The 27,345-nt window shown below is 41.0% G+C and overlaps 1 protein-coding gene across 6 annotated transcripts in view; it reads left to right on the top strand.

Moving 5' to 3' along the window:
• stradb (STE20 related adaptor beta) overlaps positions 1-22,908 on the top strand; it is a 36,164-nt gene extending 13,256 nt beyond the window's left edge. For 4 of the 6 annotated variants that reach the window (XM_078404466.1, XM_078404465.1, XM_078404463.1 and 1 more), the window contains 10 exons: positions 2,040-2,120; positions 4,106-4,199; positions 6,878-6,999; positions 8,312-8,420; positions 8,534-8,657; positions 13,337-13,511; positions 16,576-16,680; positions 17,188-17,426; positions 21,004-21,046; positions 21,474-22,908. In XM_078404466.1, coding sequence (XP_078260592.1) covers positions 2,040-2,120; positions 4,106-4,199; positions 6,878-6,999; positions 8,312-8,420; positions 8,534-8,657; positions 13,337-13,511; positions 16,576-16,680; positions 17,188-17,426; positions 21,004-21,046; positions 21,474-21,623 — 1,242 coding nt within the window. In that variant the 3' untranslated portion in view covers positions 21,624-22,908. The remainder of the gene's footprint in view (positions 1-2,039; positions 2,121-4,105; positions 4,200-6,877; positions 7,000-8,311; positions 8,421-8,533; positions 8,658-13,336; positions 13,512-16,575; positions 16,681-17,187; positions 17,427-21,003; positions 21,047-21,473) is intronic. The other 2 variants (XM_078404467.1, XM_078404468.1) reach the window with 2 other exon arrangements.
• Positions 22,909-27,345: the final 4,437 nt, after the last annotated feature.

Here is a 27,345-nt window from a genome sequence, read left to right as displayed (position 1 = left end):
GTAGATTGGAGGGTAGCTAATGTTATCCCACTTTTTAAGAAAGGAGGGAGAGAGAAAACAGGAAATTATAGACCAGTTAGTCTGACATCGGTGGTGGGGAAGATGCTGGGGTCAATTATAAAAGATGAAATTGCGGAGCATTTGGATAGCAGTAACAGGATCGTTCCAAGTTAGCATGGATTTACAAAGGAGAAATCATGCTTGACTAATCTTCTGGAATTTTTTAAGGATGTAACTAGGAAAATGGACAGGGGGAGCCGGTGGATGTAGTGTACCTTGACTTTCTGAAAGCCTTCGACAAGGTCCCACATAGGAGATTAGTGGGCAAAATTAGAGCACATGGTATTGGGGGTAGGGTACTGATGTGGATAGAAAATTGATTGGCAGATAAAAAGCAAAGAGTGGGGATAAATGGGTCCCTTTCAGAATGGCAGGCAGTGACTAGTGGGGTACCGCAAGGCTCGGTGCTGGGACCGCAGCTATTTACAATATACATTAATGACTTGGATAAAGGGATTAAAAATAACATTAGCAAATTTGCAGATGACACAAAGCTGGGTGGCAGTGTGAACTGTGAGGAAGGTGCTATGAGGTTGCAGGGTGACTTGGACAGCTTGTGTGAGTGGGAAGATGCATGGCAGATGCAGTTTAATGTGGATAAATGTGAGGTTATCCACTTTGGTGGTAAGAATAGGAAGGCAGATTATTATCTGAATGGTGTCAAGTTAGGAAAAGGGGATGTACAACGAGATCTGGGTGTCCTAGTGCATCAGTCACTAAAAGGAAGCATGCAGGTACAGCAGGCAGTGAAGAAAACCAATGAAATGTTGGCCTTCATAACAAGGGGAGTTGAGTATAGGAGCAAAGAGGTCCTTCTGCAATTGTACAGGCCCCTAGTGAGACCGCACCTGGAGTATTGTGTGCAGTTTGAGTCTCCAAACATGAGGAAGGACATTCTTGCTATTGAAGGAGGGCAGCGTAGGTTCACGAGGTTAATTCCCGGAATGGCGGGACTGTTGTAGGTTGAAAGACTGGAGCGACTGGGCTTGTATACTCTGGAATTTAGAAGGATGAGAGGGGATCTTATTGAAACATATAAGATTATTAAGGGATTGGACACACTAGAGGCAGGAAACATGTTCCCCATGTTCGGGGAGTCCCGAACCAGGGGCCACAGTTTAAGAATAAGGGGTAGGCCATTTCGAACGGAGATGAGGAAGAACTTTTTCACTCGTAGAGTTGTGAAGCTGTGGAATTCTGTGCCTCAGAAGGCAGTAGAGGCCAATTCTCTGGATGCTTTCAAGAGAGAGTTAGATAGAGCTCTTAATGATAGCGGAGTCAGGGGATATGAGGAGAAGGCAGGAACGGGGTACTGATTGTGCATGATCAGCCATGATCACATTGAATGGCGGTACTGGCTCGAAGAGCCGAATGGCCTACTCCTGCACCTATTGTCTTTTGAATGTGTCAGTGGGGGAGCATTTGTGACTCGTTAGATTATCTTTTTTGTCATATATATTAATGATTTGAATGAGAATGCGGGTGGCATAATTATTAAGTTTGTGGATGGTACCTAAATTGGTGGTGTTGTGGACAATGCAGAAGGCTGCAACAAGATCTAGATCAAATGGGAAAGTGGTCCAAGGAATGTCAGATGGAATTTAATTCATACTGGTGTGAAGTGTTATTCAGATATTCGCAAAATGGTCACTCGTCTACGCTTGGGTTCATCGATATAAAGGAGGTCTCGTCTGGTGCACAGTAGATGAGATTTAGAGATTACCTTTTTGATTCAGAGTCTAAATCATTAATGTAAATTATGAAGAGCATGGTCCCAATAATAATCGTTGTAGAACACTATCGCCCGCGTCTTTCCACTGCGAGTAGTTATCGTTTATCCTATTCGCAACTTTCAGTGCTGAAATCAGCTAACAATCCATCTTGGGCATCAGAAATTTACTTCATCCTCCCTCCTCCCTCTCATCTAGGATTTGATTCCACAGAGTTTCACATTCTCCATTTTGTTTTGATCTTTTAAGGACTGTTCCTGCATTTCACAGACAGAAATAGAACCGATTGATGCTGGTAGACAGATAGATGGTAAAAACCGTCCCCAACTGGTGAGTTAAGGCTTTAATTTGAAGTTGATGTTGTAGATAAAGAAACATACATAAGTGGTGGGGATGGTTAAATTTGATAATTCTGGCATGCTGCTTTTGCAAAGTAATCGTATGTCTTCTGAGTGGCTGTTAAATATGTTCATCTATCTCAGAATTTAGCTGAGGAGAGTGCCAGACTGAACAAAATAATTTCAATGTGCACAGCAGTTTTACATTTCATTCTGGTTTGGAAGGGATCCATACATAACCCGTCAGTTCAAAAGTGTGGATGTTTAAACAGTATTATGGTAGAAACAAATTTGGGCAGAAACTTTGCTCAGAGATTTATTATGCTTTATGAACAACCGTGTCATTATTGATATTGCAAAATGATTGCAGAACAGATTATTCAGGTTTGATTTGCAGTGTAAATTATCACTTAGCCCTGATGGTAACTTTGGTTGCAAGGATATCTATTCAGTGTATTAGGTAATAAATGAAGTCAGCTGTTTTATGAACTTGCATTCTTCCTTAGCTGAATTTACTCTATGCATTTGAGCTTTCTTTTAAAAAAAGGATATTCTAATTTTATACGTTTGATCCACTGGATAGCAGTCATTTTTCAGAAGTTACATTATATTGTATTAATAACATAACTGTTTACCTTGAAAAATTGTAGATAGGCATGACAGTAGTTGGAATGTAGCTAGTCACTGATATGTAGATGTTGCTCCTCAAACTGGTTTTGCATGAAGTATCTCCTGGTTATTGAATGAAAAACTCCCTCCTGCTCAAACTTCAATATCTTAAACTAAAAGATTTGAATTGAAAGTCTATATTTTCTCAGGAACAGGGATTACTTGAGTTGCACTGCAGAAATTTGGCAAGTTCAATGATCCTCAGGCAAATTAAATCTCTCAAGGCTGATTCCATGTTTTTGTTCCTGATTACATTTATTGACTTGGATATAAAAGCATATGGGTTAATTAGTAAGTTTGCAAACACCAAGATTGCTGGAGTTACGAACTATGAAGAAGGTTGCCAAAGTGTACAGCTACAGAAATGGGTGGAGAAATAGCACATAGAGTTTAGTCTGAGTAAGAATGAGGTGTTGCATATTGGGAGGTGGAATGTAAGGGGAAGTATACAGTTAACGGCAAGATCATTAGAGGCATTTATGTACAGAGGGATCTTGAGGTTCAGGTCCATAGTTTCCTGAAAGTGGCAACACAAATAGATGGAGTAGTAAAGAAGGCTTATGCTTGCCCTTCACTGATTGGGACATTGAAAAATCAGGAAGTCAAAAAGCAGCTTTATAGGACTTTTGTTAGGCCTATAAATCAGGCCATTTGGAATATTGCATGCCATTCTGGTCGCCCCGTGTAGGAAGAATGTGAAGCTTATGGAAAGGGTGCATGAGGTTTATCAGAACGCTGCCCGGATTAGCTACAAGGAGAAGTTGGGCAGACTTGGATTGTTTTCTGTGGAATACTGGAGGTTCAGGGGAGCCCTGATAGCAGTATATAAAATTGTGAGAAGCATAAATAGGGTAGACAGTCAGAATCTTTTTTCCAGAGTGGAAAAAAGACTAGAGGGAAATAGCTTTTAGGGGGAAGGGGGAACGTTTAAAGGAAATGTGCAGGGCATGTTTTTTTACACAGATGGGTAGTTGTGCTGGAATGTGCTGCCAGGGGTGGTGGTGGAGGCAAATACGATAGGGACGTTTAAAAGGCTTCTCGATGCAAGTGGATATGCAAGGATTGGAGGGATAGGGACTACGTGCAGGCTGTGGAGATTAGTGTAACTTGACATTATGTTCGGCATAGACATTGTGAGCCGAACGGTCTGTTCCTGCATTGTACTATTTAATGGTTGATGATTAGCTCCCCTCCTCTGCAATTTGCCTGGCTGTGATACTGGATACAGCCAGTTTTCCTCTTGGCCTGAAAAGTATTATCCATAATGCATCATACATCATTTATTATTGTGCTTTTTCTTCTATGTAGAAAAATGGATACTCCACTTCCCAAAGATCCCTACGAGATGAAATGATGATCTATGCAACCAATGCCAGTCACTATCTGCTTCTATGTGAACTAGGTAAAAATTATTGTTGAATTGGGTTTGTTTGATAATGGCCTCGCAGACATGTTGTTGGATTTAGAAATCTAGATGACTGAAAGGTGGAACTGTTGGCCCAGCTAGTGGTTTTCTTCAGAACCATAGTTTAATCCTATTCTTGAGCAAAAGTGTTGGAAGAACTCAGCGAGTCTGGAGGGAAATAGATAAAGGGTGTTTTAGGTGTGACCCTTCTTCAGACTAATTGGAGCAGGGGGGGAGTAAGCCCTTTCTTTTCCCTCCCCTCTCTTCCACCGATTTAATCCCTTCTTGAGGCTTTACATTTTACTCCTCCCCTTTCCTTATCTGACACTCTTTTGTCTCCTTTCTACCTCTAGATTTTGTCATTCCACCCATCTGCCAATCATCGCACCTTAATTTGCATCCACGTTACTTACAGGCTCTGTCCCACCCTCACTTCTCCTTTCAAGCTTTTCTTCCCCTCTACTCCAATCAGTCTGAGGAAGGGACCCAATCTGAAACACTTTCTGTCCATTTCCCTTCACAGATGCTGCCTGACCAGCTGAGTTCCTCCAGCACTTTTGTTTATGTTCAAGATTTCAACATCTGCAGTTCCTTGTGCCTCTAATTCTGTCAAATTCTTTTCTATATTTCTCTAGTGCTTAGAATATTTGTGATAGTGTTGTATTTACAAAGACATACACCAGGCAAGGAACAGAAGGATATGGACTAGGTGCAGGCAGGTGTCATTTATTAGATTTACTTGATGGGCAGTGCTGAGATGGTGTGCCAAAAGTCCTGTTCCTGTGCTGTACACAGGAATTTGAGACACCTGTTCAATATGTTCACAACAGATGCTCTTGTGTAAATGGGTTCTAGCAGTTTTCCATTAACAGTTTGAAGAATGTCTGATTTTGCTCTAAGTTATGGGTTCCTGAAGTCAGTAGAAGCCACAGTCTTCCTTTCCAGTTGAAATCACTCTTTTCCTAATTAATGTTCATACAATACCTATGTTTTCTGGACTTTCAGAACTGCCCGTACATGCAATTGGCAATTTCTTCACAAGATCTACTCCATCAGCTTGAATGTCTATCATATCAGTTTGTTTGCTCCAAACTGACCTTGAGCATATATCCAGTTTACTTGCTTTCAGCAAAGGAGAAATATCTGTACTTTTCTGTTTGCATATTTGCCCACTGTCTCAGAGAAATCCAATAGCTTTTATTATTGTGTATAGATCTAATGGGCTACCTTAAAATACTGGAACCCAAATCAGATACAGTTGCCTCACATTTACACTGTGATCAAAAATGGTTGCAAAATTGAAATGGAAGGATTTACAAATAACTAGTTTTGTAATGAAATTTGGATTTATATGGCATCCTGGCACGTCCTTTGGATTTTACAAATGGTTCATAAATTGTGAAATAGTTTTGAAACGTTCAGATGTGGTGAACAAGTTTTGTGCGCCACAGTGGCGTAGCGGTAGAGTTGCTGTCTTACAGCGAATGCAGCGCCAGAGACCCGGGTTCGATCCTGACTACGGGTGCTGTCTGTACGGATTTTGTGCGTTCTACCCATGACCTGGATGGGTTTTCTCCGAGATCTTCGGTTTCCTCCCACACTCCAAAAATGTACAGGCTTGTAGGTTAATTGGCTTGATAAATGTAAAAATTGTCCCTAGTGGGTGTAGAATAGTGTTAGTGTGCGGGAATTGCTGGTCGGCGCGGACCCGGTGGGCCGAAGGGCCTGTTTCCACGCTGCAACTCTAAACTAAACTAAATGATGTTGGAGTAAATGATCAATTAATTTATATTAAAGATGTTAGTTCAAATATAAATTGCTTCACTCGCTCCAAGAATTCTGTTTATGTGGACATAGTTTTATGTCCACATAAACAGGCAGATTATCTTCCCAAGATTATATCTTTAAATGTGCCCTTAAACCGAGAGTAAAATGTTGAATAAACTGCATTGCATGCCGATTTGGCAGTAGTGACATTTTTTGGGTAGGATCAACAGACAGGTATTTAGTTGCCTTGTAAAAGAGAGAGATCTTGTTTATCCAGTGTTTCCCGACACTCACGTTTAGTGTGAGTGAAATAATTGTAGTAAAACAGGAAACACTTCAGATATTTTGTGAACATCAGAGATAATAAAACATCAATGATTTTATTTTATTAATGTTGGTTGAAGGATAATTCAACAAAGATATCAGGGCAAACTCCCCAACTTTGAATAATACATGGATGAGATCTTGCATCCAAGGGAATAGCTAAAGTGTGAATTTAATGTCATCCAAAAGCAACTCTGTTGCTAGTGCAGCACTCTCCTGCTAGTGCCCTGGTATGTCATAATGTCTGAGAGATATTAATTGAATTAGGACATGAATGCAATTTAAAAAATGAATTATATTCCTTAATGGTGGCTACTCTGTGGGTATTCCAATATCTTGCATATAAATATTTGACCATAAGTAAACTTCCTTTGTGATGGATAAATAGAATTCTATTAAGATTTTACTTAGTTCAAACCATATAACTTCAAAGTAATTTGAGACACTTGTATTTCCTGCATTCTTATTTGTATTTCTCATTTAGCTGCTTGTGGAAAAATGTGCCATTTTTCCTTTTGGTTTTAATGTGACAGTGGCAGCTGAGAATTTAACAATTGTCGACATTTATTTATTTTGTTTATCAGGGAAGAGTTTTAGTAATTTAACTACAGTGAATCTGGCCAAACATATCCCGTCTGGAAACATGGTGGTTGTCAAACGCACAAATATGGACACCTGTTCTGAAGAAAACCTGTCCTCCTTGCAGGTCAGTATGGAAGACATGCAAAACAGAACCCTTTTTAAACCTATGTAATTTTAATTGAACTAATAGCTTTTAAATGTTTCAAATTGGTACATAGAGATATCGTAACGTACACTTTCAAATTGTATCACTGTCTCTGCCTCAAGCAGTGATCCTTTGACATATTATCAGTTATTCTTTGGATGTTCATATATTTATTTGACCCTGGCATATGTTACACTCCATATGCGCTCCAAAACGTTTCAATGCCAGTGAAACATGGTTTGAACTATAGCCACACTTTGGCATGTAGAAAGTACAGCAGCCAAATTCCAATTTACATTAATGTGTTAGTGACCAGATTATGTGTGGGTGTTAAGGAATAAATATTACTCACCAGCAAAAATAGAAAGTTGGTATCTGCCACCATGGAGTATTTCCTCAGTATTGTGAGGCTAGATTTGTGCACTTGAGCCTCCAGAGTAAAACCTGAACTCTCAACCTCTTTGGAGGAAGAAATGTCCTACTAAATGAGGCATGGTTGAGCGTAGAGGGCAGCTATATGATAATCCATCTGGATAAAAAGAAGAAAAAAACTGCCTGACTCTGCCACTCTATTCCCCACCTTTTCTTTAAGAAGACTTTGGAAAATGTTAGAAGGTCTAAACTATGTTCTGCACTAATCTTTAAGTACACTTTCCAGCACTATGTCCTTATGGTGGGTGAAGAAGGGCTTGCTAGAGCACTTTGCAAGTCGGGGGTGGGGTTGGAAGCCAGGCCTCTAAATGGCCAGGGAGACGGTGAGTGCTGGGGATGGGTCGGTAGGTCCATCTGCTATATCCGACATCTGTTATAAGGGGGTCGTTAAAACGATCGTTTACTGTATTGTTAGGAGAGAAGATTGAGAGCCTAGTTGATTCTTTGATGACGGAGGGACACGACCAGAAAGAGTGCTCGCCACTTGCAATGCCATCTGTGGTCACTCAGGGAATTTCAACTGAGCTCTCTTAATTTTGTCCGGATTATAGGAGCGGGTGGACCATCAGATGCCGAATAATTGGTATTCAACCTGTATTGCCCAATATTCACCTGATCCTCAATCTTTACAGTTGAAGCCCAAACTAAAGCCAGGAAAACACCAGTTATGCTCCCTACCCCGCATTGAATCAATGAGTTAAAAATGTATCAATTTTAAGAAAACATTTGAAAGAGTAGCCAAAGAAAAAATGCTGACATTTTTGAGAAGTATGGAACCGGCCTTCCACTTGTAAGATGGTATACATTATTTGTTTTCCTAAATAAAGCTTTACCTGGAGAATTTATACTTTCCTTTCAGAACGAGCTGCTTATTTGGCAGTTTCTCCGGCATCCAAATATCCTGCCACATCCAGCCGTCTTTGCTGAAGGTAGTGAGCTATGGGTCATCCTGGCATTCACAGCCTATGGTAAGGTAAAACCCATATAGGAATCTTCCTCTGCCACTGCCAACAGTTTGTACTTATTATCTTTAATAAACGTGTGCCCCCTGAGCTTGCATTTTTTTTTTTACCTTATCCAGGTTCTGCCAGCAGCCTGCTAAAGTTGTATTTTACTGAAGGCATGAGTGAAAGTTTAATGGCACATATTTTTTATGGAGTTCTGAAGGCATTGGATTATATTCACCAAATGGGATGCATTCACAGGTAAATTTGGATATGAAGCCAATTTTTTTTAAGCTGTTGTGACCTATTTTTCCTTGTATCTCTCTGACATCCATTGTTAGTTGGTCAAATTTATTGCTTCCAAAGAATTACAAGAATGAACCTCTTATTGATCTTTAACTGCGAGGTTATTTCTGAATCTTCCATCTTTCGTTAATGTGGTTGAATAACTTGCTGTACTGCATCATAAATAGCTCAGAATGTAAAAGCCAGTCAAATCACACTTCTTATTAAATCTGTGACAAAAATTGCAAAGAGAACTCCATGGCTAGTTAAGCAATGGTATGTATTTGAACTGTGCCCGGTCTAGTGATTAGTGGTCAAGCATCATTGATTAGATTTTGTCCAACAACGACTTGCATATTTATAACATCTGGAGGAATATAGAGGTTTTGGAAGAATGTCAGGCTGACATGGATTAGAGGTAGAGAGGTGTAATGCAATGCGGGGCATTTGGCTTGTTAGTGTAGTCAGTTAATTTATTCTATTAAAGTCAACCCCTCACTACAATGGTGTAAACATTGCTGATTTTTCCATGATCCAGATTAAATGGGTGCCATGTGTTAGCAAGCATGTGCATAATTCCTGGATTGCCTTCCAGTTTTTGTATCGTTTTCAGATATCTATATACTAAAACTTTCGTTTGTTTGTTTGTTTGTTCCTGAACTACAGCCAAAAGGATACACGATATCACGACAATTTTAGGCCCACCTTACTCACCGTCGTCCCTTTGGTGCTAATGGAAGAAGTTTCATTGAAATTGGTGTTATATTTTTAAAGTTATTCACATTTTAAAGTTTAAATCTATTTCTTACGGAGGGAGGGAGGGAGGGAGGGAGGGGGAGGAGGATAAGGGGGTTTGAGGGGGATGGAGTGGGGGGAAGGGGAGGAAGGGGGGATGAGGGTAAGGGGAGGGAGGGGGGGAGAGGGGGTGGAGGGAGGGGAGGAGAGGGAGTGGAGGTAGGGGAAGGAGAGGATGCTGCACCAATGCAGGAGAAGTTTGAGCCCAACGGGTCCACTTGATCTAGTATATGTATAAAATACTGCAGCGCTCTGTTTCGTGATACTATTGCGATAATATTTTGCATTAAAAAAGATTGAATGGTCATCTTCGCAATTTATGATGCTCTCATACAGCACTTAGAGCAGTTTATACTGGAGCCTACCAGGGAGAAGGTAATTCTGGATTTAATATGTAATGAACCGGATTTGATAAGGGAACTCAAGGTAAAAGAGCCATTAGGAGGCAGTGATCATAATATGATAAGTTTTAATCTACAATTTGAGAGGGAGAAGGGAAAATCGGAAGTGTCAGTATTACAGTTGAGCAAAGGGGACAATGGAGGCATGAGGGAGGAGCTAGCCAGAGTTGACTAGAAGGAGACCCTAGCAGGGAAGACAGTGGAACAGCAATGGCAGGTATTTCTGGGAATAATACAGAAGGTGCAGGATCAGTTCATCCCAAAGAGGAGGAAAGATTCTAAGGGGAGTAAGAGGCGACCGTGGCTGACAAGGGAAGTCAAGGACAGTATAAAAATAAAAGAGAAGTATAACATAGCAAAGAAGAGCGGGAAGCCAGAGGATTGGGACTCTTTTTAAGAGCAACAGAAGATAACTAAAAAGTCAATATGGGGAGAAAAGATGAGATACGAAGGTAAGCTAGCCATAAATGTAAAGGAGGATAGTAAAAGCTTCTTTAGGTATGTAAAGAGGAAAAAATAGTAAAGGCAAATATGGGTCCCTTGAAGACAGAAGCAGGGGAATTTATTATGGGGAACAAGGAAATGGCAGACGAGTTGAACCGGTACTTTGGATCTGTCTTTACTAAGGAAGACACAAACAATCTCCCAGATGTTCTAGTGGCCAGAGATCCTAGGGTGATGGAGGAACTGAAGGAAATTCACATTAGGCAGGAAATGGTGTTGGGTAGACTGATGGGACTGAAAGCTAATAAATCCCCAGGGTCTGATGGTCTGCATCCCAGGGTACTTAGGGAGGTGGCTCTAGAAATCGTGGACACATTGGTGATCATTTTCCAATGTTCTATAGATTCAGGATCAGTTCCTGTGGATTGGAGGGTAGCTAATGTTATCCCACTTTTTAAGAAAGGAGGGAGAGAGAAAACAGGAAATTATAGACCAGTTAGTCTGACATCGGTGGTGGGGAAGATGCTGGAATCAATTATAAAAGAAGAAATTGTGGAGCATTTGGATAGCAGTAACACGATCGCTCCGAGTCAGCATGGATTTACGAAGGGGAAATCATGCTTGACTAATCTTCTGGAATTTTTTGAGGATGTAACTAGGAAAATAGACTGGGGAGAGCCAGTGGATGTAGTGTACCTGGACTTTTAGAAAGCCTTCGACAAGGTCCCACATAGGAGATTAGTGGGCACAATTAGAGCATATGGTATTGGGGGTAGGGTACTGACATGGATAGAAAATTGGTTGGCAGACAGGAAACAAAGAATAGGGATAAATGGGTCCCTTTCAGAATGGCAGGCAGTGACCAGTGGGGTACCGCAAGGCTCGGTGCTGGGACCGCAGCTATTTACAATATACATTAATGACTTGGATGAAGGGATTAAAAATAACATTACCAAATTTGCAAATGATACAAAGCTGGGTGGCAGTGTGAACTGTGAGGAAGATGCTATGAGGTTGCAGGGTGACTTGGACAGGTTGTGTGAGTGGGCGGATGCATGGCAGATGCAGTTTAATGTGGATAAATGTGAGGTTATCCACTTTGGTGGTAAGAACAGGAAGGCAGATTATCTGAATGGTGTCATTTAGGAAAAGGGGAAGTACAACGAGATCTGGGTGTCCTAGTGCCTCAGTCACTGAAAGGAAGCATGCAGGTACAGCAGGCAGTGAAGTAAGCCAATGGAATATCATATCATATATATACAGCCAGAAACAGGCCTTTTTCGGCCCTCCAAGTCCGTGCCGCCCAGTGATCCCCGTACATTAACACTATCCTACACCCACTAGGGACAATTTTTACATTTACCCGCCAATTAACCTACATACCTGTACGTCTTTGGAGTGTGGGAGGAAACCGAAGATCTCGGAGAAAACCCACGCAGGTCACGGGGAGAACGTACAAACTCCTTACAGTGCAGCACCCGTAGTCAGGATCGAACCTGAGTCTCCGGCGCTGCATTCGCTGTAAAGCAGCAACTCTACCGCTGTTGTTGGCCTTCATAACAAGAGGAGTTGAGTATAGGAGCAAAGAGGTCCTTTAGTTGTACAGGTCCCTAGTGAGACCACACCTAGAGTATTGTGTGCAATTTTGGTCTCCAAACTTGAGGAAGGACATTCTTGCTATTGAGGGAGTGCAGCGTATGAGGTTAATTCCCGGAATTGCGGGGCTGTCGTACGTTGAAAGACTGGAGCATCTGGGCTTGCATACTCTGGTATTTAGAAGGATGAGAGTGAATCTTATTGAAGCATATAAGATGCAGTTTAATGTGGATAAGTGTGAGGTTATCCACTTTGGTGGTAAGAATAGGAAGGCAGAGTATTATCTGAATGGTGTCAAGTTAGGAAAAGGGGACGTACAGCGAGATCTGGGTGTCCTAGTGCAGTCACTGAAAGGAAGCATGCAGGTCCAGCAGGCGGTGAAGAAAGCCAATGGAATGTTGGCCTTCATAACAAGAGGAGTTGAGTATAGGAGCAAAGAAATCCTTCTGCAGTTGTACAGGGCCCTAGTGAGACCGCACCTGGAGTACTGTGTACAGTTTTGGTCTCCAAATTTGAGGAAGGACATTCTTGCTATTGAGGGCGTAGGTTTACTAGGTTAATTCCAGGAATGGCAGGACTGTCATATGTTGAAAGACTGGAGCGACTAGGCTTGTATACACTGGAATTTAGAAGGATGAGAGGAGATCTTATCTAAACATATAAGATTATTAAGGGGTTGGACACGTTAGAGGCAGGAAACATGTTCCCAATGTTGGGGGAGTCCGGAACAAGGGGCCACAGTTTAAGAATACGGGGTAGGCCATTTAGATCGGAGATGAGGAAAAACTTTTTCACTCCGAGAGTTGTGAATCTGTGGATTTCTCTGCCTCAGAAGGCAGTGAAGGCCAATTCTCTGGATGCTTTCAAGAGAGAGTTAGATCGAGCTCTTAATGATAGCGGAGTCAAGGGATATGGGGAGAAGGCAGGAACGGGGTACTGATTGTGCATGATCAGCCATGATCACGGTGAATGGCGGTGCTGGCTCGAAGGGCTGAATGGCCTACTCCTGCACCTATTGTCTATAAACCATAATATTTATTTTCATTTGAGGCTTTGATTGTACTATGTGCTTTTGTTGGCTTAAAAATGGAATATTATTTATTTGTTGCCATATAAACCTCATTATTAAATTTATAAAACTGACATTTCTTTATTTTTTCCTACGGCCCGCAAAAACGTGCCAAATATATAATGTGGCCCTCAAGCTGAAAAGTTTGGAGGCCCCTGGTTTAGTGTCAACTTGACTTCTCAAATTTACATGAGACTGCCGAGATACAACCTGCACAAATACTCGAGCAAAGAGTCATTCATCCCAGGATTTGAGGCTAGATTTAGCCTTGGGGATGTTTATTCAGAACACTTTCCCAATGGTATTAAGCTGAGCTTGAACAGTTCTGAATATTTTTTCTTTTCCTTCAGCAGGAGTGTTAGACCAAGCAATATACTGATTACTGAGGAAGGACATATTTATCTCTCTGGTCTGCATGGTCTTTGCAGCATGATCATTGATGGGCAAAGACTAAGAGTTGTATATGATTTTCCAGCATGCAATGCTTCTATTCTGCCTTGGCTGAGCCCTGAGGTTCTACAACAGGTAAGCTTAAGCAGCACTATGAACTTGCTTCTTTGTGTACCAACCTGAAAGTGTGGTGACTGCAGAATAAATAATATTTCTCTTTCAACACTTTAACAAATTACTTTAATGTACCAACTTGCTTCTAGTCTGTTGTGTACTGGATAATATAGTTAGTAATTAATAATGACACCAAAGCTAAGTTGTTGCTCCACAACAACATATTTTAGATGTATAAACAGGAGTATGCCATTCAACTTGATCATGATTGATCATTCTGTAATTACCTATAAAACATCTTTCTCGATTATAGTGGAGTTCCGCAGATATGTGTGCTGAGACCTCTGTCGATTGTAATATATATAAATGACGTGAACATAGGTGGATTGGTTAGTAAGTTTGCAGACAACACTAAGATTGTTGGGGTTGACTGTGAGGAAGGCTATCGACGCATAAAGCAGGATATAGTTCAGCTATGGAAATGGGCATAGAAATGGCAGATGTAGTTTAATCTGAGCAAATGTTAAGTTTTGCACATTGGGAGGTTGTATGTAGGGGAAAATGTACAATTAATGGCATGTCCCTTTACAACATTGTTGTACAGAGGGATCTTGGGGTCCAAGTCCATAACTTCCTGAAAGTGGCCACACAAGTAGAGTAGTAAAGAAGGCATATGATTAGGCTGCATTTAGAATATTACTGGTTGCCCCATTATAGGGAGGATGTGGAAAGGGAGGAGGTTTACCAGAATGTTGCCTGGATTAGGGGGTATCAGCTAGAGGGAGAGGTTAGGCAGATGCATGGTTTTCTCTGGAATGCTGGAGGTTGTGGGGAGACTTGATATTATATAAAATTATGAGAGCAATTGATAGGTTGATGGTCAGAACCATTTAGAAACATAGAATCATAGAAAATAAATGCAGGAGGCCATTTGGCCCTTCGAGCCAGCACCGCTATTCATTGTGATCATGGCTGATCGTCCACAATCAATAACCCGTGCCTGCCTTCTCCCCATATCCCTTGATTCCACTAGCCCCTAGAGCTCTATCTAACTCTCTCTTTAATCCATCCAGTGATTTGGCTTCCATTGCCCTCTATGGCAGAGTATTCCACAAATTCACAACTCTCTGGGTGAAAAAGTTTCTTCTCACCTCAGCTTTAAATGGCGTCCCCTTTATTCTAAGACTGTGGCCCCTGGTTCTAGACTTGCCCAACATTGGGAACATTTTTCCTGCATCTAGCTTGTCCAGTCCTTTTATAATTTTATATGTTTCTATATGATCCCCTCTCATCCTTCTAAACTCCAGTGAATACAAGCCTAGTCTTTTCAATCTTTCCTCATATGACAGTCCCACCATCCCAGGGATCAATCTCGTGAACCTACACAACACTGCCTCAATTACAAGGATGTCCTTCCTCTAATTAGGAGACCAAAACTGAACACAATAATCCAGATGTGGTCTTACCAGGGCCCTATACAACTGCAGATGAACCTCTTTACTCCTATACTGAAATCCTCTTGTTATGAAGGCCAACATGCCATTAGCTTTCTTCACTGCCTGCTGTACCTGCATGCCAACTTTTAGTGACTGGTGTACAAGGACACCCAGGACTCGCTGGACCTCCTCCTTACCTAACCTAACACCATTGAGGTAATATTCTGCCTCCTTGTTTTGCCGCCAAAGTGGATAACCTCACATTTATCTATATTATACTGCATCTGCCACGCATCTGCCCACCTGTCCAGGTCACCCTGCAACCTCCTAACATCCTCTTCACAGTTTACACTGCCACCCAGCTTTGTGTCATCCACAAACTTGCTAATGTTGCTACTAATTCCCTCTTCCAAATCATTAATATCTATGGTAAACAGTTGCGGCCCCAACACCGAGCCTTGCGGCACTCCACTCGCCACTGCCTGCCATTCTGAAAAGGACCCGTTTACTCCTACTCTTTGCTCCCAGTTTGGAAAAATCAAATACTTGAGGCCACAGCTATAAGGTGAGAGGGGGAGCAAGAGCGGAGCTGCGAGATGTAGAAGAGACCCTAGTGAGAGCCTCATCTATAATGGAAGAGGGGAAGCCCTGTTTCCTGAAGACTCACTAGGGTCTCTTCTACATCCTGCAGCTCCGCTCTTGCTCCCCCTCCCCCCACTCGCAACAAGGACAGAATCCCCCTCGTTCTCACCTTCCACCCCACCAGCCAGCGGATCCAACAAATCATCCGCCAACATTTCCGTCACCTGCATCAGGACCCCACCACTGGCCATATCTTCCCATCCCCTCCCCTCTCTGCGTTCCGCAGAGACCGTTCCCTCCGTAACTCCCTGGTCCACTCGTCCCTTCCTACCCAAACCACCCCATCCCCGGGCACTTTCCCCTGCAACCGCACGAGTTGCAACACCTGTCCCTTTACCTCCCCCCTCAACTCCATCCAAGGACCCAAACAGTCTTTCCAAGTGAGACAGAGGTTCACCTGCACCTCCACCAACCTCATCTATTGCATCTGCTGCTCTAGATGTCAACTTATTTACATCGGCGAAACCAAGCGCAGGCTCGGCGATCGCTTCGCTCAACACCTGCGCTCGGTCCTCGTTGGCCAAACTGATCTCCCGGTGGCCGAGCCCTTCAACTCCCCCTCCCATTCCCAGTCTGACCTTTCTGTCATGGGCCTCCTCCAGTGCCATAGTGAGGCCCACCGGAAATTGGAGGAACAGCACCTCATATTTCGCCTGGGCAGCCTGCAGCCCAGTGGTATGAACATCGACTTCTCCAACTTTAGATAGTTCCTCTATGCCTCTCTTCCCCATCTCCTTCTCAGATCTCCCTCTATCTTCCTGTCTCTACCTATATCCTTCCTTTGTCCCGCCCCCGACATCAGTCTGAAGAAGGGTCTCGACCCGAAACGTCATCCATTCCTTCTCTCCTGAGATGCTGCCTGACCTGCTGAGTTACTCCAGCATTTTGTGAATAAATACCTTCGATTTGTACCAGCATCTGCAGTTATTTTCTTATACTATCGTGGTGTGTAGTTAGCTGGAGTACCATACCAATGGATTCCATTGAACCTTTTCTTCCACCATTAGGACTTGCATGGATACGATGCGAAGTCTGACATCTATAGCCTTGGGATTACAGCGTGCGAGTTAGCCAGAGGCCAGGTTCCTTTCCAGAATACGCAGCCTACCCAGGTAATTTACCTTGTCTTTAAAATGGAGCATTTCATGTTAAGAAACTGGTTAATTTAACTGATATATGACATAGTCATTGGTTGAGTAAAAAACAAAGTGCTGGAGGAACTCAGCAGTCAACGAGGGAGGGAAAAGCGCAGGGACAAAATGAAAATGGGGGATTTGTAATAAGCGTGGGAGGTATGCATAAGGAGGAGGTAAAAGGTGCAGGGAGACCAGGGTAGTGGGAAAAAAAGTGTGTGTGTCAGGGGGGTGGGGGTGAGGAAAGACAAAAGAGGGTGGATGAGAAGCAGAGGATCAGTGTGGCATCCGAAATTGGAGAATTCACAGATCATATAGTTGGGTTGTAGGCTGGCCAAGTGAAATAAGAGATGGCTGTTCTTCCAGTTTGCATGTTTACTTGAGGAGGCCCAGGACAGAAAAGTGAGTATGGGTAGGAATTAAAATAGCTAGCAACCTAATGCAATAGATGGTTGTTCATCTAGTTTTCCTTTTTTTTTTCTATAGATGCTACTCCAGAAGTTGAAGGGGTCATTATGTCTGCTAGACTTCAGTTTCCCACAAAAAGAACAAGTGATAAAGAATTCTCGCTCTGGAGTGGATTCTGGAATTGGGGAGAGTGTAGCCACTTACAGCATGATCAGGACAAACACAAGTGAACGATCCCCAAGTTCAATGAATAAAACTTTCTCTGCGGCTTTCCACAGCTTCGTGGAGCTCTGTCTGCAGAGGGAGCCTGGTAATCGGTAAGTCTGTTAAATCAGAGAGTAATCAGAAATTGTGGTAGGAAAACATACAACTAGAAGATTATGAATGAAGTGCAGATGGAAGTTTAAAAGGGTGCAATGTAATGGCGATGGTCAAGGTGTATATGAATCTGAATGTACTGCACCGTGGTAAAACTTTGTTAATCTGTCACATTTAGGATTTTGTTTCGGAATTGACAGATTTTCCACTCTTGGATATTATTTATATTAACTCCTAACACATTTCTTACTGACTTTAAAAAAAATGTTATAAAAATTACAGTATAACAAATTTTCCAGTGAACCATGTAAGTTTAAAAGGAGCATGGATCACAGTGAGGAGAAAGCAAGCTTGGCAAACAGCACCTGGTGAGTTAAAAACCATCAGAATTTGAGTTGTAGGATTTATCAGCGTTTTACAGTATATGGTGCCAGGAAAGGAAGGGAATCAGATAAAACAGTATAATGATATTATTTCTATGATTAGAGGTGTCAGCAGGCAGAGAAGATCTTATCGGAAAAATTAAGAATTGGACAGATTAGTGTGTATAGACTTTGGCAACACCTGTAAAGTGTCAGAGTGCACTCATCCGCTGAGATCAGATAAGCTTCTCGGAGAGGCAGGGTAAAATTAATGGTGATTTTGTTTCATATGGGTATAATCAGATGACTCCAGGTGAGAAACCTAATGATTGTCTTGTGTTCACTACAGTCTCCTGCAATAACTCCAACCTAAAGATCATGTTGGATTTAAAGATCAATAAAAAGATTTAGTTAATGCCCAGCATTAATGTTGCATAATAACTATAATATGATTAAGTTCTAGATTGTGGCTTAAAAAGGCTTCATACAAAATAAGATTCTAAATCTAAGTAATGATGGGTTCATCAAGGTGAGAGATTTTCCAGTGTAAATGCACATATTTGTTGATGTGATATTCGTTGATTTATTGATAAGCCACTGGGACCTGTTTGCACAACAGGCGACCTGTGGTTCTGAGGTAGACTTGGAGGAATACACATCCACTGTGCTCTCCTACATCAACTGCTGTGTGGAGAATGTCACGGAGGACAAGGAAATAAAGATGTTCCCAAACTGGAAACCCTGGATGAACAAGGAGGTACAGAATCTGTTGAGGGTATGCAACAATGCCTTTAAATCTGGTGACACTTCAGCATACAGTGTTGCCAGGTCAATCCTGAACAAAGGTATAAAAAGGGCCAAAGACACCCACAGGCAACGGGTGGAAGACCACTTCAATACCACGGACACCAGAAGCATGTGGCAGGGTGTCAGGGACATCACTGGCTACAAGAGCAGCCCTGCCTGCCCCCACAGCGATGCTACACTAACCAACGAGCTAAACACCTTCTTTGCCCGCTTCGAAACTGGCAACACCACCTTGAGTGGAAGAACCCCAGCCGAGGCAGAGGGACTGTTTTTGCAACTGAGCACACAGGATGTACAACGCGCTCTGCAAAGGGTCAACCCACGCAAGGCTGCAGGCCCGGATGGAGTTCAAGGAAGGGTACTTAGGGACTGTGCTGAACAGTTGGCTGAGGTATTCACCAGGATCTTTAACCTGTCGTTATCTCTGATTACGGTCCCCAAGTGCCTGAAGTCGGCTACCATAGTGTCGGTGCCGAAAAAAGCAAAAATCACCAACCTGAATGACTACCGTCCGGTTGCCCTAACTCCTATAATCATGAAGTGCTTTGAAAGGCTGGTCCTCTCACACATCAAATCCAGCATCCCTGCCTCACTGGACCTACATCAATTTGCATACAGGGCAAACAGATCCACAGAGGATGCCATCTCTCTGGCTCTTCACGCTGTCCTGACTCACCTGGAGAGACAGGGCACGTAAGCGAGGATGCTATTCATTGACTATAGCTCTGCCTTCAACACGGTCATCCCCACCAAGCTCATCACCAAACTCCACCAGCTAGGCCTCAGCTCGTCGTTATGCGACTGGATCCTGGACTTCCTGCTGGAGCGACCGCAGGCAGTGAGAATGGGCCCGCACCTCTCCTCCACGACCACCCTGAGTACCGGCACACCACAGGGCTGTGTTCTGAGCCCCATGCTCTCCTCCCTATTCACACACGACTGTGTTCCTGCATTCGACACCAACACCATTGTCAAGTTTGCAGACGACACAACAGTGATCGGGCTGATCACCAATGGGGATGAAACAAAATACAGAGCGGAGGTGCAGAACCTGGCGGACTGGTGCTCGGATAACAACCGGTCCCTAAATACCACCAAGACCAAGGAGCTGATCATCAACTTCCGTAGGTCACACAACGGGGAATACGCCCCGATCTTTATCAACGGGGACAGTGTGGAGAGAGTGTCCACCTTCAAGTTTCTGGGCACTCACATTTCGGAGGACCTCACATGGTCCAATAACACTGCTGTGCCTAAGAACACTGAAAAAGTCTGGTCGACCCCAACAGTTGCTGACGACCTTCTACCGCTGCACCATAGAGAGCATCCGAACACATGGCATCCCTGTGTGGTACCTCAGCTGCACGGAGGCAGAGAGGAAAGCTCTTCAGCGGGGGAGTCCATAGAGCTCAGAGGACCATCGGAACACAGCTACCAGCCTTGGAGGGCATCTACAACACACAATGCCTCAGAAAAGCCATCAACATCCACAAAGACTCTTCACACCCCTGCAACAGTCTGTTCGAACTTCTACCATCGGGCAGACGATACAAGGCCTTCTACGCCCGCACCTCCAGACTCAGGAACAGCTTCATCCCCAGGGCCATAGCTGCTATGAACCGGTCCTGCTGAGCCAGATGGTCACATCGCACAGTGAACCGGCACAGATCTACTGCACTTTATTCTGTTTTAAAACTGTTCTAATTTGTTTCATTGGGTTGTTTAAATTATTACTGACCAGCTAATTAATTTATTGCATCATATGGGAGGCGCATTCCCAATCTCGTTGTACCCCTGTACAATGACAATAAAGATATATTGTATTGTATTGAAAGGGAGTTGTATTTTTTATTTGGCGTATGTTGTTTCATGCTCAATGAAGGGCAAGAGCAACTCGCTATCTAAAAGTCAGTTAAAGGAAATTTGCAAATGTTAACACCAATACAAATCCTTTACAAGAGTCTAGAAAAAGATGTGGTTAAGAACAATGTAGGCCAGTTAACAGTAGACAGAACAATCTAATGTAATCATTCAGCAGGCCAGGCAGCAGCTGTAGAGTAAATGAAAGGGATAGGCGGAAACCTCACCAAAGACCAAAGGGGAAAATTTCTGCAAGGTTGCCATTCCTGGAAGAGAACGGGCTGTGAACTCCAACAGGGAATGAAAATATTTTAAACTGCAGATGTTGGAAATCTGAAATATAACAGAAAATGTTGGTAAATACTGCTAACCAGAAGCATCTAGGGATATTATTAATTTGCACTAAAATTAATACTTTTACGGAAAATTGATGTTCAAAGGAAAATGTTATTTAACATTAACAGAGTTAGACCTTCAGAAAAAGCTTTCATCTCGCAATGGTTATTTTTCGTGATTACTATGACAAACGTATCTTTTTCCATTTTAGACCATCAGCGAGGATGTTGCTGTCCCATCCCTTCTTTAAACAGGTCCTTATTTTATTTTATATTTTTGTAATTTAAAAATTAAGAATAAACAGTTTGCTCCTCAGAACTGGAGCATTAGAAAATGTTTTCAGCATTTATTTTTAAAATGTCAAAGTAGTTGTTGATTTAAAAATTCTAAATTTTACTTGTTGCTTATGAATAAATCATGTAGTAAATAAAACCCATCAAGATGGATATTAATGCTTTTTTTTGCATTCTGCAGCCATGGTAAATAGTGACAGAAAAACGTTTAAAATACAATGACTTGTTTGCATCTATTAACATTAAGTTATTTCAGTATTAAGATTTAATTAAAACATATTTATCATAATAATGCTCTTGAATTATAAATGCTTCAATCTTTTTGGATGCCCTAATTTATGCAAATCGTTTTGGAGTTGTGACTCTAAATGCTTTTTCACTTTTGCAGGTAAAGAAGCAAACCAAGTTGTCCCTGATAAATCTGCTTCAACCAGCCGTGCCGCTTTCTGACTCCCAAGCCACACTGGGGATTTCAGTGCTAAAAAGAGACAGCCCAATCACTACCTTACAAGACCAAGATGGTGACTGGGAATTTTAACTTTCATCTTTCACTACATTTTCTCTTTTTATGAGATTGAATCCAAAATGAGCTTATATTTGTTGCCTGTTGAGATGACTGAAGGCAAGGAAATAACCTGCTCCAATTAGGCATTCATTATTGCTGCCTTTGTGCTGACTTGCGGGGATCGTGACCGATGCCGTAAATCTGGATTAAAGATTTGTCCCGTTTAATCCACATTGATCCTGCATCCAGGCATAAAATGTACGCGTTTACAAACGGTGCGTTTTCTATTCCAGTATTAGATTATTATTTTTAAGTAATTTGGAACATTAGAATCTGTAATTGCCCAAGATACTCAAAATAGCTGAATGTACAAGCACAAATATATTTTTGAACATATCTTTGTATTTTCTTTATATACAGCCAACCTTTATTACATCTAGTGGTTTGGTGGTGCAGTGAAGTCTGTGTGTCTTAGAAGGTTAAAATGGGTTTGAAATTCAAGATCACCTAGTGGTTTGCTGTTAATTCTGATATGGGATGACATTGGGCTGAAACAGATGTAGCAAAGCTGAGATAGAAGATTGAGCAACCGATTATTTGAGGGAAATGCAACAAAACAAGGCCTTTGATTGAGTGGACAAAACTGATTTGATCATCCATTTCGAATCTGAGAGAGACTCCACCAAAGGGAACATTTTCTTAATGAGTTAGATTAGGATACATTTAGTGGGAAAGAGATTTTGAAATCCAAATTTTAAAAAAAAATTAAAAATCTATTGTAACATTGGCCTTTATTCTCAGGGGGCTGACATACAAAAGTGAAGTTCGTATGTACAGAATTCTGAGGCTACATTTTACAGCACAGTTTACTTTTGAGCACGGGTTCAATGTAGATTCACTACAATGTTTGTTACCAGAGCTAGAAAGTGTTAAATTATGAGAACAAATCTCATAGTCTTAGGTTGTATTACCTAAACTAATAAAGCTATATAAAAAATATATTATGGATATAGCACATGTGCCTTTATAGTCCTGCTACTATAATTTTTTTTGTAGCTGTCAAAGGAGCAGGACTTCAATTTTCTTGGTAAAAAGAAACAATGTAAATGATTTACTCTACAACAAAACATTTAGATTGTATATATATGAACCATGCCACCCAATGTCTCAATTCACTTTATATTTATGCAGCTGGGTTCACCTTAAAAAATAATCCATATTGCAAATTTTTCAAATAGAAAATTCAGTCTGCTTTGTATGAAAATATCTGTTTAATTTGTTCTCTTAAAACAAAATGTTTCCAAATAAATTTCATTTACCCCTGTTGTGTTCAGGAACCATTGTAATAAAGTTTTTTGGTTCTTTTCCATTTGAAATCTTGAAGCTATCGCTCACCAGACCCTCAACACATCAGAGCTTTTTGCCATTTAGTTCAATGGGATCAAACTCAAAACCCATATACACTATATTTTACCAGTTCTGATGTGAGATTTGATTATCGTGTCATTCAAAGAAATAAGAGAGGATATAGGAAAAGCATGGTTTGGACTCAAAGCTGTACATGAATTCTTCATGCTGTTTCTAATATTTCCATATTGGGACAATGTGTTGGGGGGTGGGGGGGGAGGATGGGAAGAAGTTGGATGAAAACATTTAATGAAATATGTGCCTTTTACCAAAGAGATTAATTTGTCATAATTCCAAAAATATTGTCTTAGAACTTTTATGGGGCACAATGAATATTGTATCAGACATGATTTTGTTATGACCGGAGATGTGATCAAAATCTATACCTCAGCTAATATGTTCACTCAGCATCAAGGCACTTTGGTCAAAGGGGGTGTGTTGGGACAAGATTACGCTTGCTCAGATGCAGAGGAATAGACTTTTTCAGGTTTGCTGCGATGCCATTAATGAGAAGACTTTTTGAAGATTCTTAGATAAGCTAATGTAGATACTGGCAGAAGACATTAAGTACCTATTAATTGCTCTATTTATTTCATGAGTCAAAAATTCTAATACAAGCCAGTTATGAGCAATTTCACCTCCATTTGAGGTCAGATTCACAATGGAAAATATATTTCATATCCTAAGTAAAAGCAACCAATTCATTTATCTTAAAAAATTGTGTTAGACTGGCCATATTGCAAAATATCCAAATAACCCATCTCTGTATATGCTTAAACAAAAAAAAACAGCTGGAGTAACTTGGTGGGTCAGGCAGCATCTGTGGATCAGGACCTGAAACAACAACCATATCTTTCTCACCATATATCTGCCTGCCCCACTGAGTTCCTCCAGTAATTCATTTTTTGTTCCATATTCCAGCATCTGTAATTTCTTAGCTCTGGCTACGCTTATTTTAATTGCAATTTCACATGCCCAGTCTATGATTAGGGGCTGCATTTAGAGCAGATACTTTGGTTGGAAAGTCACTGGCATGCATTAGGAACACAAATTATCAGTATGGTTACTATTTCTGATGAAAGATAAGATTTATCATGCTTTCAAAGAATGTGAGATCCATGCAAAAGGTCTGATTTTGCATTACCTCCAATCAGTATAAAATGGCACACCTAAAGGAAGCTTGAGCTGCTGTTTATGACAATTAGAAATCCTTACGAAATCTTGAATGAGGAAAATGATCAGTCTTAGCACAGTTAAAGTAGCTCAATCTCTTTGATAGTTCTAAAACAAATATATCCGACAAATTAAGCAGGTCTACAACAGTAATTTAGTCCTTGAATTGCATTTGAAGCAAAAAACATTTATATAACCAATTCCCCCTTCCAAAAGCTAGAACAGCAGCCAAATTGTTAGTTAGAATATGCTTGTCAAAAAGTTATAATTGAAACACTAAAGATGTTCAAGGTAAGTTAATATTTGAACAACATTGAAATAATTATTTCTGGTTTGAGGTTAAAGATTATTTCATACTTGTCTTCATAATTGTGAAGATTATTTCATAATTGTGCAAACCAAATGATTTATGAAATAGGCATTTGTTGCACAAATGACAGACTGAATAATAAATTGAATAGCATATTCTTTCTTGGAGAAAATGTTTTCTGTTGAATAAAGCTGATGGCAGGTATTTAATTCTCATTTATCACGATAATACCAAGAAAATAGTACTTGCATTTGGAATAAAGTCTGAACATTTCCAAGCAGCTAAAATACTTAAATAGGCCTTACCGCAACCTATTCAATCTTTTCCTACCCTATAAACTTTAGAGAGATGTGCTCCTCTAATGTAGCTTCTTGGTCACCCCCCACATTTAATGTCGCCTTCACTAGTAGCCTTGCCTTTATTTGCTAGGAGTGGAATTCTTTCCATAAATCCCTCTACATTTTGCTAGCTTTCAGATGCTCCTCCTTGATCAAACTATTTATCTTCCGTATTGATTTCTCAAGTGACACTGTATCAGGTTTCATTTAAGAGCAGGCCAACAAAGCACATGATCAACATTTTAGAGGCAACGTACCTCCCTTTTGTTGAACATGTTTTAGTAGAATTGTAATGTTTATTTTGAAACAGCTAAGCTACTCTGCGCAAGAAACTCTTGAATATTTTGCTGTGGTAACAAAGGGAATGATCAACACTTGTCAGATTACGTTTACAGACCTGTTAAGCAGCAACAAGTAAGAATTTCATTGTTCCGTTGTTTATATGACAATTAGACACTATTAACTCTTGAACAATGCTATAAGTCACTTTTTTTGTACAAACATATTACTGTAAGCAATTTCTTGTATATAAAAATAAAATAACTTGTGGCATGTTTCTAAACCCATGTGTCACTGAGTAATTGAGTTCTGGAGCAGGGACAAACAACATGATGCTGTCTGTGTTGCAAAATGCTAAAATTTCTCCAGGGAACATCTTCCTTTCCAGACTGTCTGCTATTTCCAGCTTAATCTGACACAACTATCTACCTGTCACATGCATGCTCAGAAGTTTGAGATGAGATGTATCATATATACAAGTAGAGCGAGGTGCAGGTATAGTGAAAAGCTTACAGCAGCATCACAGGCAGGTCTGATGTGCATGACATCACATTGACATGCTTGACTGTCTTTTATAACAATGGAATGGCTATTGATGGTCCCACTGGAGAAATGGCATGAAGAGTCAGCCCTGAGCTTTTTCCCAGGAGGGTTCATGTACAAATGGCCCATTCACTTAAATAGGGTGGCTTACCTTGAAGACAAATCTAAACACTTGACTTATTTTATGATTTAATATATAATTTTAATTCAATATTTTAAATTAGTTGAATATTTTAAAAATATATCTGAAGCTTAAAAAAATGTTGGCATCTACCAAGCTGCTGAAGCTTGTTTGGGCTTTGGTACATGACACCTGAGGCTGATACACCATTTGCTCCATTTCCAGGATGCCTGGCAGGTTGATTTGTCTGGTGAGCAGTAGTTCAGGTTCAAGATTACATGGGGTTTTTTTTGTATGGAAGAGAAAGGAACCTTTTCATTTTTCTCACTCCCTCTAAATACCAAAAAAGATTGGGACAGATAATGGTGTGAAATAAGTAGACTTATGTAGAAATGTTAAGATAACAGTATCATTTTTTACTAGATTCAATTTTATGGTTTGGGATTGCACCCACCAAAATAGGTGGTTGTTCTTTGTATGACTTCTAACCAGGAGATCTACTGGAATGACATGATGAAAGTCTGTTTGGTTTGGATTAGTATCTTGGGATGTCCTGAAACACATCACGACCATAGCAGATCACGATCTTGGGATGCTTTACAGCATTTGGAACACAGTGAGCAATTTGTGTATAACCAACTGCTTCTACCAGCGAAGTGAAAACAGTCTTAAAAATAGAATGTTTTGGTAACGATATAACTACCAGCCAAAAACTCTGTTGATCTTTGAAGAGTGCCTCATAGTCTTTGGAGCACACTAAGGGGCAGACAAGATCTAAACTTGTACTTGATGACATCACCATGTCTTGGACTGTCAGTGAAGAACAAGTCTGGAGTGGGACTTGAACCCTCGATTGCTCATTGAGTCACAAATGACACATTTTGGCATCTGAAAATTTGTTTGAGATAACCTGAAACTCCTCATATGCAATGGTAATTTGGACATTACGGATGTAGCAACTATTTCATAGCTGAGGAAAATCATTGAGCTTCCTTTTAGCATGCATCATACATCATGCATCTCAGACAGGAAACAATGACAGGAATCTATCAGAGCGTAGGGACATTAAAAGAGGCATGGTTCAGACTAAACAAATGATCAATTTAGGCTCAGTCTGAAGAAGGGTCTCGACCCGAAACGTCACCCATTCCTTTTTTTTACAGATGCTGCCTGTCCCGCTGTTACTCCAACATTTTGTGTCTACCTTATCAATTGAAGGGTTGGGTGGGAAGGAGTGGGCACTCCTAAATCTAAACCTACGTGCTTGTGAAGAGTACTGATACATTTTAAGGCAATAGAGAATTTGATACAAAATGAGAATTCAACAGAAATCGTAAGAATATTAAAAGTGCATGGATGAAATTCTTTAAAAAATGAGGAAGGCAAAGGGTGGTGCATGAAAATATAATGACATAAATCAAAGAATACTCTCAGGATGTTTGATAAAAGTGTAAAGGGAAAGTGTAAAGTGTAAGAGAGGCCAAAAGGATGATAAAAGTGTGGATACAGAAGGCATAGGTGTGTGTTTTCATAAGTGGGAGACAATGCAATCACCAATATTGTGGAGCATGAAATATTAGATGT

Source organism: Rhinoraja longicauda, chromosome 8, assembly GCF_053455715.1.
Source record: "Rhinoraja longicauda isolate Sanriku21f chromosome 8, sRhiLon1.1, whole genome shotgun sequence".
Lineage (NCBI taxonomy): Eukaryota > Metazoa > Chordata > Chondrichthyes > Rajiformes > Arhynchobatidae > Rhinoraja > Rhinoraja longicauda.
Note: the sequence above shows the minus strand (reverse complement) of the source record. Positions and strands in the feature narration are given on the sequence as shown.